We start from the raw sequence: 12,389 nt of genomic DNA on the forward strand, positions 1-12,389 counted from the left end.
AAAAAAAAAAAGCATGACTGTTGGGTTGTGCATTAGGTATTCCGGCAAACTAGGAAAAAAGAGCCTCACAACTTGGGAATATTAGATTTTAAAATCAAATTCTCTTCTCCAATAGTCAGAGGTTCGTTAAAAATTTGCAAAAAACCTCAATAAAAAATAGAATTGTTTTTCATGTCTATCTTCATTTAAAAAATCTAGGTGAATCTGAAAACAACAAACATAATCTAAATTTGTCTGTCAAATAAACTTTATTCTTGATAGATAAGTTAAGTTAAGTCAAGTCAAGTCATTTTTACGAAATCGTACATTGACGTGTATATCTTTTATCTCCCAAAAAAAAAAAAAAGTGAAAGCTTGGATTATAGAGATAAGATAAGAAAAAGAAGGGTAAAAAAAATTATGGCTTTTTGGGTGAGCACAAGAAAACACAACACAAGTCAGTCCGGCGAAGCAAAGGAACCTTATCGAAGTAGAGGATATATTATATTCTAAAATAATTTAAAATTTGATGGAAATTGAATTGACCAACCAATTTCAATTCTAAGATGTGCTTCGGATGCCTTCTTACTCCTTGGCCACATCCATTCCTTAGAAATATACACACTAATTTCTAAAATAATAATTAAAAAAATTAAAAATAATAGAAAAATCTCATCAGCAGACTTAGTCATGTTTTACTTTTTGGCTTCTCTCTTTTGACCCACACGTTATACAATTATCTCCAGAACCTTTCAATTGGATGTTTACTTTTTTATGTATTTATTTAATTCCATTGTTTGGTTGACAATTTAGATTCTGTAACAGATTTGTCATTTGAGAAATATTTTCGAATTATATGATCCAAATAGTGAAAATGATGAGAATAATGTTTTATATTGAATTTGACAGTTTAAAATACATTATTATATTAAAAAAATAAAAACATTAATAAATATATTATTTCAGGTTTTAAACTTATTTTACCTTTTTAAAATTAAAACATCTAAAATATAATATATTATAGATTATATAACATTATAAAATAATAATTATTATACAAAATTTATAACAAAATGGTAACAAATTAATTGATATTATTAGATTAAATTAAATATTTAGTTGTAACTACTATTAATTTACAAATATATTTCTAAATATATTTGAACAATTTTTTAACTTGAAATTCAATTTTTAAATTTGTTACCAAATATATATCTGAAAGCAATATAATTATGATTTTCATTCACCAACCAAACACATGAAAATCTTTCAGTACCATCTGCACCTATTTTCAACTAAAAGATCGTGAGTTCGAATTCTCACTTCCACATATTGTAAAAAAAGTACCATAAGGTTGAATCTCCACCCACGTATTATACTAAAATAAACCTTTTGAAAGTTTATTATATTATACTAAAATATGTGTATATATAAAAGTCAAGGTTGATTTGATTATGCCATAAAACTAAAATTTAAGCAACTAAAATAGGATTATGGTAATTTAGAGATCAAGATAGAAAAAATTAGAAATATCTCAGAAAACACAAATGGATTTGAAATTTGCTTCCCTCCGTATTTTGATTTGTTTGGGGTTTTCTCTAAACTTAAATTAGAAATAATTTGAAAGGGATTTATTTAATTCCAATTATAAGAAGTAAGAAAAAAAGGAAAATCGGAGCGGCCGCCTCAATTCCAAAGCAAGACATTTAAAAATTAAAATTTAGAGTCGACGACTATGGAATTAACGTGGAGGCAGGCAATCGCAATGGCATATTTGTGGAATAAACCGTAAAATTAAAGGAAAATAAAAAGCGAGGGCAAATAGGAAACCGACAGGTGGCGGGACGCGAGTGGGTGGGGACGTTTCCATCTGCAGTTCCACGCGGGACATTGAACTGAAAAACAGTCAAACAACGAACAGTACAATTTCATCCCCCCCTCGAAATTTCCTTCCATTTTAAAATTCTCCCGTTTGCTGGGATTCTGGATAAGCTTCAACCTCAAATTGACAATTCCCTCCCTATTTTCCATTTCTTTCTTTTCATTTTAAAAATGTTTTCAAATCTGGTTCCTCTTGTTCCACGCGCTCTTACCATTCCAAACACGCCTTTGTGTCGTTCAAATTTATACTGCCCACCTATAAATACCCATCTCCTTCCTCCACTCCTTCTCGCAAATCGGATCCGATCCACCAAATTCCAGAATACCCAAAATTTCTTATCAAAATTCTAATCTCGATCTTGGATCAGACATGGTCGATTTGGGTTGGAAGGCCAACATGGTATCCTCCGACAAGAACACTAGATCCCCAAAGTTGATCTCCAACAAGCAGCTCAATCTATCTCTTCCCGTTTCGTTTCGATCTTCCGAGCTCTCCACTGCTTCCCCTTCCTCTTGTTCTGCCTACGAGCACTACCTTCGCCTCAACGATCTCAGGAAGCTATGGAGTTCCAGGGACTTTCCTGAATGGAGAAGCGAGTCAGTTTTGAAGCCCGGGTTGCAAGCTCTGGAGATTACGTTCCGGTTCATTTCGACGGTTTTGTCCGATCCGCGGCCGTACGCGAACCGGCGGGAGTGGAAGAGGAAGCTTGAGTCTCTCACCACCACTCAGATTCAGCTCATTGCTATGATTTGTGAGGACGACGAAGAGGACGGCGAAGCACGCGGCAGAATCCCGATCGTTGATCTGAGCTCTTCCGACGGCGTGATTACTCGCGAGGGGAGTTCGGCGGAGGTGTGGAAGGTTCGCGGAGAAGCTACTGTTGTGAGCAGAACGAGTGAGGCGAGTTTGCTTCCGCGGCTTGCGTCGTGGCAGAGCTCTGAGGACATCGCGCAGATGATTCTGTACTGCGTGGAGTGCGAGATGAGGAGGTGTCCGTACACGTTAGGGTTAGGGGAGCCAAATTTGGCCGGGAAGCCGAATCTCGATTACGACCTAATTTGCAGGCCCAACGAGCTTCATTCTCTGAGAAAGACTCCGTATGATCAACAAATCGAAAATTACGAGAATCAGACGGTTTACACCACGCATCAGATCCTGGAGTCGTGGATTTTTGCCGCGCAGGAGCTTCTAAAACGGATCACAGAGAGAATCGAGAGGAAGGATTTCGCGAGAGCTGCGAGCGATTGCTATTTGTTGGAGCGGATCTGGAAGCTTTTGCAGGAGATCGAGGATCTCCACCTACTCATGGATCCGGACGATTTCCTGAAGCTGAAGAATCAACTCGCGATCAAATCGCTGCAGGAATCAGAAGCGTTTTGCTTCAGATCGACGACGCTGGTGGAGATTACGAAGCAATGCAAGGATCTGAAGCACAAGGTACCGTTCATCTTGGAGGTGGAGGTGGATCCGATGGGCGGCCCTAGGATTCAAGAGGCGGCGATGAAGCTGTACAGCGAGAAGCGAGAGTTCGAGAAGATTCATCTGCTTCAAGCTCTGCAAGCGATCGAAGCGGGGATCAAGAGGTTCTTCTTTTCCTACAAGCAAGTTCTGGTTATCGTGATGGGAAGCTTGGAGGCGAAGGGGAACCGAGTCGTGGTGAGTTCCAACTCGGACGACTCACTGAGTCAGATATTTTTGGAATCGACTTATTTTCCGAGTTTAGATGCAGCCAAGACGTTTCTCGGAGATATACATGGAGTTTTCGGGTCGGATAGAAGGACCCGGATGAAGCTGTAGGACTTGGGTTGACCCGGTCTGAACAAACGTTGACTTTGGTTCTGCAATTTATTTCCACATATAGGTCTGGACCCACAGGATTCGAAAATACAGCAAATTAAATTAATTATTTTTTAAAAGAAAAAGAATGTAAAATGTTATATTAATTTGTATCAGTTACATGTCAAATTGTTTTGTCTTAGTTTATTAATTAAACATTTTTGGATTAAATTATACATTTAATTGTAAGATGAAGTTGTTGGGTTTGACGGATAAGCAATGGGATGCGGGCTGCAATTCAAAGTCGGAAACATACAACGTATAAATAATATATATTTTATATAATTTGAAACAAGTAAAATGGGGAGTATTGAAGATTATGTCTGATTATTTATAATTTCCCAAGTACCAAGAAAGGGAGAAGATTTGGGAATGGGTCAAGGTCTATATGTATGAGCCAATTTGTTGATGTAAGTTATAAATCCATGGTTATAGATAATGTAAATGCACCTTGTCGAGATTCCACGTGTCACATATGTTAACTTCCTCTATCGAGCAGCAAGTCGAAACTAAATATAGATGCAATAATTAGTGAAATGAGGAGGACGGTATGATTAAGAACATTTATAAGAGATAGCAAAGGAGAAGTCTATCATGTTTTCATAATCCTATCCATGATAATTTGAAGTGGATGATGCTGAAGCATTGATGATTAGAAACAATTTAGCTAGAACAATTGAAATGCGTTTCACTCGGCTGATAATTGAATAAGATTCCATGCGTATTCTTTCCCTTATTCAATATAACGAGGAAGATTGATCTACATCATGTATGATTGTCTTCTCAATCTTTCAAAGAAATTAAGAGAAATGGAATTCACATTCAGTTGAAGAGATATCAACCATGTTGTTCACGAAACGATGAAGCTTGGAACGAATGAAGATATTATCATAGTGTGGTTGGAGGAGGCTCCAACAGCTATGAATGATGTGCTTAGTGTGAACTTAGGAATGATTCACTCTGTCGAAGTCGAAGAGAGTTGTTTGTGCAGTTTTTTGGTCAAGGTTGGAACTAGGCCAAGATAGGTGATCAGACGAGCTTAAGAGTCCCTCGATGAGGAATATCTACACAAGTGAAGCAAACACTCTGATGATCAAGTCAATTTGAGTTCGACTTAAGAAGTTTAACCGATCTAGAATGTGATACTTGATGTCAGAATGAAGCTCCCTACTCATAGGGTGGCGATTAGAAAGTGTGTCTGATTGAGCATTTTTAGCTGTCATGAAATATGTTGGTAAAGATTTGGCCTATCGGGTGCCATAGGTTTGAGTTGGATGACAGCTTCAACTTGATGTTCACTGATGACGATTTGCGATTGAGCTTAAAGGTCGACCATTCCTCTTATTATTTGAGGAAGATCTTATATTAGAAGCTTTCTTTGTCCTCCAGTAGCAAGACTATTTTTTACTCCTAATAAAAGTTAATTATGTTTCATGTTTACTTTAAATTTGATTTGTTTTTCTTTTATGATGTCAAATAAACAAATGTTATTAAAACTAATGGTGTGGTCTAAGTTCAACCATCTATATATTGATTACCTTTTCAAATCTAGTTCAAATTACTATATTTTCTTATTTAAATTCAAAAAATAATTTAAATAACTTAAGTTGCTTAAAATGGAAGCAATCTACTGGAGTGAAAAAATCATACGTTACGACAATCTAACAACTTGATTAAATATTGATAACTAGATGAACTATCATGTTTAAGTGATGCAAAAAATTAAGTCATATTTGGAGAAGCGCACTATGATTAATACTTTTTTATTTTCTTTAGAGATTTTAGATTTCATTGTTAGATTTTTTAATTTAATGAAATAACCTTTATTGTTTAGAATTTTGTTGTATCAAAAAATTCTCAAATGTGAGTAAAAACATTTTTAAACACAGAATTGTATTTCATCATGTTATTCTTCTATGTTTGAAATTCAGATCCTCATATTAGGGTTTTTGGAAAAATATATTGTTTATTATTTTCGTTTTTTAAACGAAAAAATATTTCGCCCACCGTGGGGCTCGAACCCACGACCACAAGGTTAAGAGCCTTGCGCTCTACCAACTGAGCTAGACGGGCTGGTTGTTTAGAGTTTTCAAATATATAATATATATTTCTCTTTACCAGCTTCGACAAACCCAGTAGGCCCATTACTATAGATTCGGCAACCCAATTACCGTTCGATATCTCATTCCAAAAATTTCCTGCGGAAACCCTAGCATCCGCTTTCGTCGTCTCCCCCGACATCCAGAGCTAGTCTAATTCAAGGTTGAGGCAATGGCGAAGATTGAGAACACGGTGTTGCAATTTTCACAGTCTTCTTCTACCACCTTATCTGCGAAGGTTCACCCTCTTGTTATCTTCAACATTTGCGATTGCTTTGTGAGGCGGCCGGACCAGGCTGAACGAGTGATCGGTACTCTCCTTGGCTCGGTTTTACCTGATGGAACGGTCGATATTCGCAACTCTTATGCTGTTCCTCATAATGAGTTCTCGGATCAGGTCCTCCTTACTCTGTATTGAACTCATCTCTAGTGTTTGCTCGATGTAATTGTTTGCAAACTCCTGTATTTTGCGTTTTCCCCCTCTTTCCGTGCCTTCGGTTACTGAGCAGTACTGAATTTCTTTTCCATTTTTATTTTATATGATAAATTAGGATCATAGCTCTTATTTGTTATACTGACAACTGATCTTATACTCTTTTCCGCCTTGTAAATTTGCGTTCCTTGTCTTCTTTCTGTTCCATTTGGTATCCTAGATTAGGTTGTAATCTGTATGTTAATAACTTGTGCTGGAATTGGGGAATTTAGAAATATGGTTGCAGATGGACCTTGAGTTTTTGTGTAGCTTCTTTGTTTAATTGAATTTGAATGCATATTATTTTAGTGAATACGTGAGGGATGTCTAGTTTCTCCTCTGTCAAATCCAGACTTGCTAGTGATGGTTATTGTTCTACTGTTTTACAATAATTTCGCTTATTCTAAATGCACAATTTCACTCTTTCGCACCTTATTCATTCTTTTCAACATCACAGGTTGCGTTGGATATTGATTATCATCACAATATGTTGGTTTCCCACCAAAAAGTTAATCCAAAGGAAGTTATTGTTGGATGGTAAAGCCACGATCCTTCTTTTTTAGTATATCAGCTATAGTTAAAGTTTTTTTTCCCTTATACGAAACTGAATAGCATTTAGAGAAAAGAGAAAGAAAAAACAGTGGATTATAAAAAGATCTCTAGTTAGTTTGTAAGATTGAAAATTTCATCATCCGGGAGATGAACCTTTGAATTCTCCTGGTCTCCATCAGCTATAGTTAAAGTACTTGAGTTCATTGCCGCAGTTTGTTTGAGATTCTAAGTGATAGCACATTAATAAGGGATATAATTTAGGCCGTGGTAATAAATTGAATCTTGTGTTGCTCGCATTTGGCCATTGTCCTCTGTTGATTTCTTATTTTCCCCTATGGTATTGGTTACTTGTTAAAATAAGTTGGTTGGTACTTTTGTTTGTTGAATTTAAAGGCCATACATTCGTAGAAATTCAAGGTTGTAAGCTTGAAATTGAGTTTTTGCTCTTAATGTTGCTACATAATCTATGTAAGATTTCTGTGGTATTAAATATTGTTTAGTGGCATATCACATGTTCTTATAATATCATATGCCACCATGAATACTGACAGGTACTCAACTGGTATGGGAGTTACGGGTGGCAGTGCATTGATACACGAGTTTTATTCTAGAGAAGTTGCTAACCCTATTCACCTGACTGTTGATACTGGATTTAGAACTGGAGAAGGGACAATAAAAGCCTATGTATCTGTCAACTTGTCTCTGGGAGATAGACAACTTGCTGCTCAGTTTCAAGAAATTCCATTGGATCTTCGAATGATTGAAGCTGAGAGACTTGGATGTACGAATTCACTTAAGCCTTATGTTTTACTTTCATTATTGAATAGAATGGTAAAAGCTGTACTCTGTCTCACAGACATGCTCTACCGCACACCTTGTTCTTTTTTTGTTTACACAATGCATACAAAAAGTTTTGGGTGGGGCAGTGGTTTATGTTGCCTTGTTGAAGCAACTTGATCTTAAAATTTTTGAATACCCCTAGCTTATGTTAGAATAACATAACTTGGTATGATATGGATTTTAACATGACTATTTTTGTATTTTTGTAGCTTTGCTGATTTGTGTCCACATATGATTTTTTTTTCTTAAGCCCCATTGCAGTTATTAATATTTGCAACTGAGATGCATATAATTGTTTCCCAAGTTAGTCCAATCGTTGATCATATTTTGTGAATCTTTTTTCTTAAGCCCCATTGCAGTTATTAATGTATTGCAACTGAGATTCATATTATAGTTTCTTGAGTTAGATCAAGCGAGCATAGCTTGTGAAAAGTTTTTCTTAAGCTCCATTGCAGCTATTAGTATATTGAATTGTTTTCGGAATTTGTTCAATTTTTTTGTGCCTTATTCCTGTGTAATCTATTTCGAAACATTATTTTAAGTCATTTTTACCTGTTCTCTCATACTTCTGGTAGCAAAAAGCTGATGGAATTTGTGATGACAGTTGATATACTGAAGACAACTTCTGTTGATAAACTGCCAAATGATTTGGAAGGAATGGAAGCTTCAATGGAGAGATTACTCGCATTAATTGACGATATTTACAAATATGTTGATAATGTTGTGGTGAGTGACCTTCGGGTCTTCTCTTTTGTTACAAATTGCCTTTCATTTCCTTATGTTACAACTCTCTCAGGAAGGGCATGTCGAGCCAGACAACACAATTGGGAGATTTCTAGCCGACAGTGTAGCATCTCTTCCAAAACTGTCACCATCTGCTTTTGATAAGCTGATGAATGACAACGTGCAGGTAAAGATTATTTTATCAGCTTTTTTAATATCATATCACGCTATCGAATAAAGTTTGTGATTTTGGTTAAACATTAAACTATTTGAGCTTGGTGACTTGTTTATGGTTTACCTAAAATTAAAATTTATACATGGAAATCATCTCACTGTTTATCTTTATTTTCACTTTCACCGTTCCCCACAGGACCATTTGCTGTTGCTGTATTTGTCAAGTATCACAAGGACACAGCTGAGCTTGGCTGAAAAGTTGAATACGGCTGCTCAAATCCTGTAACTTCTTAAACCTGTGCTCGATGATTTTACGTGTTCTTTGTTTGGTAATTGACCAAGATCTCAGAATTCGGGTACTTAGTTCTGCTGTAAAACGCTCCCCTTCCCTCTTGAAACCACCCCTTTTGATCGAGTTCGGTGTTAGATTCTCCTTATACTACTGTTTTTTGTGGAATGTTTGGTCTAGAAATTCATATTTCAACGATGAGGGCTGTACCACCAATACGATCAGGAATATTTTTTAGACGCCCAATTTTCCCCCATACTATTTATTAATTAGGTTGTCATAAAATCTGCCCTCATCTTTCACCTCCAAGAACTATTGATTGTTTAAGCAGAACGATAATATAATTTACGTTTTATTTTCAGTTTCTCACATTAAAGGCGAGTCCCATTTGGGGCGTAAAATCAAAGCATTGAGACTGATAAATGTTGTTTTTCTCATTTTTAACCATTACTCCTGACTTGTTTGTAGCTATACATATTTTAATAAAAACATCAGACGAAATTAGTCTAATTAAAAAATTTATATACTACAGTGGAAAAACAATTTGACGAGATGTGTCTGCCTTAAATTATCTGTAGGAAATCTTTAATCATGTCTTTTTATTTTTATAAACAAAATCTGACAAATACGTAAATGGAGGGTTACGAAAAGATTTAAATTTGTAAGGCATGAAAAATGAAGATTAGGAATGTAGATATTATATTAATATTTTAGACAAGTGTGAGGGTTTTGGGATGTGGGAAGTGACAAGTGGAGTCCGATGATTGGTTGATTGTGGTTTAAAGTTAAATAATAATTGAGGAAAAGGAATGAGCTTTTCCTGATCTGATTATACGTTGTCGTGTTGAAATTGAAAATCATTAGTGGGTTTAGTGCTCCACTCCCCACTCAAGTTTACTTCTTTCTAAAAATCCTTTAAGTTTGGATGGTAAGTTCAAATTTCTCCTCCTCCCATACTCATAATGAAAATTTACATAAAAAATAATTGAGTGACTTCAAAAAAAAAACTTCTTAACGAACAAGTTTCATCCTCACATTTACATACTAAAAGATAAAGAAATGAATCTGGTACTGGTATGCATGAAAGAAAACAAGTTTTTTAGAGATTGTATATGAATATTTTAAAAAATGAAAATTTCTTTTTAAGAACACTAGGAAAATTTCAAATCCGTAAAAAAAAAAAAAAAGAGAAGATAGAGTAGTAGGGAGTGGGGCTAAGTATTGAGGCGTGCCTAATTTCCAGCTTAAGGCTTCTCGAATCTCACTGATTAACATAATTTACTCTTTAACTATTTCACTGTCGGATATCTAACCTCACTTCCCCTAAATAATTACTATTTTTTTAATACCCATCAGACAAAAACGCAAACAAAGTGCTTCTAAATATTAATTCTTTTAATTAAAAAACTTTAACCTTGGTGATAAGAAACATCAGTATCTTACCCTTTCCCTTAGAGTTATGTTCAAATTGCCATTAATTTTATGAATCACTCCTCAACCTCACCCTTAAGATGGTTTTTCTTCTTCTATGAGCGCGAGAATTTCAATGTATTAACCTCAATGATGGGTATCAAGATTCGTGGATTTCATCTCAATATCAATTGATAATGAGAGGATCAACTCACTTATAGTATAAACCATTGTTAGGTCCTTACCTTTTCAAACACGTGAAAGAAAAACTAGGAAAAATGATATTTTTATTTTATTTTTTTTATAATTTTATACGATTTGTTTGTTTTTTGGGTTTTGTATGGTGTAGTGTAGACAAGAAGATAGGACCATTTAATGGCACTTAAAGCGATGAGTGTGTTTTTGGAATGCAGTCTGTGTCTGTTCATTCTTTTTGTAGCTTTCAAAAACATTAATCCAATCCTCTCTGCTTTCAACTCTTTCCTTACAATTTCTGGAAGACTGTGTTTTTTATCTTCTCCTAATTTCTTATCTATACATCTTTAAAAAAATAAAAAGAATTCATGTACTTCAAAATCACTGTTTGTTTCATATATATATATTTTAAAACAAAAACACACAGCTTCTAAACATTTTGTTGCTTTGATGTATGTTTATTGTAATCTGAGTTTGTGACTATTCATTTACAATTATTAATGATTCTTTCAAGTACAATTATATTGATTTCAATATCTTACTTTCAGAAACCAAAATCAAAACATACAAAAAAGAAAAAAATTAGTTCAAAGTTCAACTTTTAGAAAGTACATTGCCCCTAACAACTCTTTGGCATGTGTGTTTGATTCAAAATTTAGGTTTCTGTAGCTTTTGGGATGGCGCAGTGGCAAGGTTTTGGATTCTTGTGGTACCACCTATCATGAGATCTTGTGTTCGAGTCTTGTGCTGATCACAGTGCCGTTTAGTTCAGATAAACTACGAATTGACACAACACAACAAACCGTGTGAAAGCAAGCTAAGTTTATTAGAAAGAAGCGGTTCAAATTTTAAAATTTTGATAAAAAATTATGAGATGACAAGACCTCCAAGACAAAGTATGTTGATTTAAATTTGAACTTTGTAGAACAAAGTGTCCTTTGAGACAAGAGGCTTTAGGACAAAGTAAAATCCAACATATGCTTCCACTTTTGGCTGCTCCTCACTAATCTTTCTCTCTCTCTAAACTCTCAATATTGGTGGCCTTTTGTTGTCTCTATGCTTCTGTTCCCACTCTCTCTCTCTCTCTCTCTCTCTCTCTCTCTCTCATTTTAAAATCCCACACCGAAATTTCTTCCTTTTTGGCCAAACCTTCAACTTTTGGTCAACTCAGTATCTCTGTCAGTCTCCTTTAATCACAACCCTCCAACAACATATTCAGACAATCCCCCAACTTTGACTTCTCATCACACATTTTGCCTCTCAATTCATTTTGTACTACTACACATTTACTTTCTTTTTCAAACTATTTGCTTGGTTTGAGGTTCAAATCTTCGTCAAAATATGAAGAAAGGTTTGTTCTTGATTTGATTAGTTGAACCATACTAAGATTTCAATAGTGATCCATTTGAGATAACGTAAATTCTGTTTTGTCGAATTCTTTTTGGACACGAGTAAGTGCATGCTTTACTGAAAAACAGCAAACCCATTAAAAAAATGCATTCAAATACGTGAGAGAAAACTTTGATCCATGAGACTCAAAAATCACAATTGTTTTATATTTTTTTGTTTTGTTTAATGAGAATCAATGAAACTTGCATCTTTGTCTGCTCGACGACCGAAAATTTTCACCAGTGGCAGCTTTTGCGCATGTCCCTCCATATTCCTTATTTCCATCTCTCTCTGCACAAAAAACCAGGCAAAAAAAAAACCATTAAAAAAGAAAAAAAAAATCTCATCAAATCGGTGTTCAATCCAATCTCTTTTGTTTCCCTAAAATCAAAGCAGCTTACTGATAAACAAAAGGGTATTCCAAGAAACAAACAAAATATTATTATTATTATACGTTAAAGTTATTTCCATGAAAAGAAAAAAGAAAAAAAGAAAAAAGCGTCTTAGACTTCAATAAAAAAGGAGTCCTTTTTCTGCTTTCTCGACACT

The 12,389-nt window shown here is 35.0% G+C and overlaps 2 protein-coding genes and 1 non-coding gene across 3 annotated transcripts; 2 read left to right on the forward strand and 1 right to left on the reverse strand.

The window, feature by feature from the left end:
* The first annotated feature begins 1,791 nt into the window (after positions 1–1,791).
* HSPRO2 (Hs1pro-1_N and Hs1pro-1_C domain-containing protein) lies at positions 1,792–3,886 on the forward strand. The gene has a single exon (XM_022278814.2). The coding sequence runs from the start codon at positions 2,231–2,233 to the stop codon at positions 3,656–3,658; it is 1,428 nt and encodes a 475-aa protein (XP_022134506.1). The 5' UTR covers positions 1,792–2,230; the 3' UTR covers positions 3,659–3,886.
* Positions 3,887–5,697: 1,811 nt separating this feature from the next.
* Positions 5,698–5,770, reverse strand: TRNAK-CUU (transfer RNA lysine (anticodon CUU)). The gene has a single exon. It is a non-coding gene; the product is annotated as a tRNA-Lys (tRNA).
* A 103-nt stretch (positions 5,771–5,873) lies between these two features.
* Positions 5,874–9,085, forward strand: EIF2 (eukaryotic translation initiation factor 2). Its single transcript, XM_022278667.2, has 6 exons — positions 5,874–6,193; positions 6,726–6,805; positions 7,372–7,601; positions 8,265–8,386; positions 8,457–8,570; positions 8,754–9,085. Exons 1-6 carry the CDS (start codon positions 5,969–5,971, stop codon positions 8,841–8,843), a joined length of 861 nt encoding a protein of 286 aa, XP_022134359.1. The 5' UTR covers positions 5,874–5,968; the 3' UTR covers positions 8,844–9,085.
* The last annotated feature ends 3,304 nt before the right edge of the window (positions 9,086–12,389 follow it).

Source organism: Momordica charantia (assembly GCF_013281855.1).
Source record: "Momordica charantia cultivar OHB3-1 chromosome 4 unlocalized genomic scaffold, Mcharantia_2.0 BLBB01000004.1, whole genome shotgun sequence".
NCBI classification, from domain to species: Eukaryota; Viridiplantae; Streptophyta; class Magnoliopsida; order Cucurbitales; family Cucurbitaceae; genus Momordica; species Momordica charantia.

Excerpts from the sequence above, each read along its gene's own strand:
- HSPRO2 (XM_022278814.2), top strand. The coding sequence starts at position 2,231 with ATGGTCGATTTGGGTTGGAAGGCCAACATGGTATCCTCCGACAAGAAC.
- EIF2 (XM_022278667.2), top strand. The coding sequence starts at position 5,969 with ATGGCGAAGATTGAGAACACGGTGTTGCAATTTTCACAGTCTTCTTCT. Across the intron at positions 6,194-6,725 it reads ATAATGAGTTCTCGGATCAG|GTTGCGTTGGATATTGATTA; the intron begins GTCCTCCTTACT and ends TCAACATCACAG. Across the intron at positions 6,806-7,371 it reads AAGGAAGTTATTGTTGGATG|GTACTCAACTGGTATGGGAG; the intron begins GTAAAGCCACGA and ends GAATACTGACAG.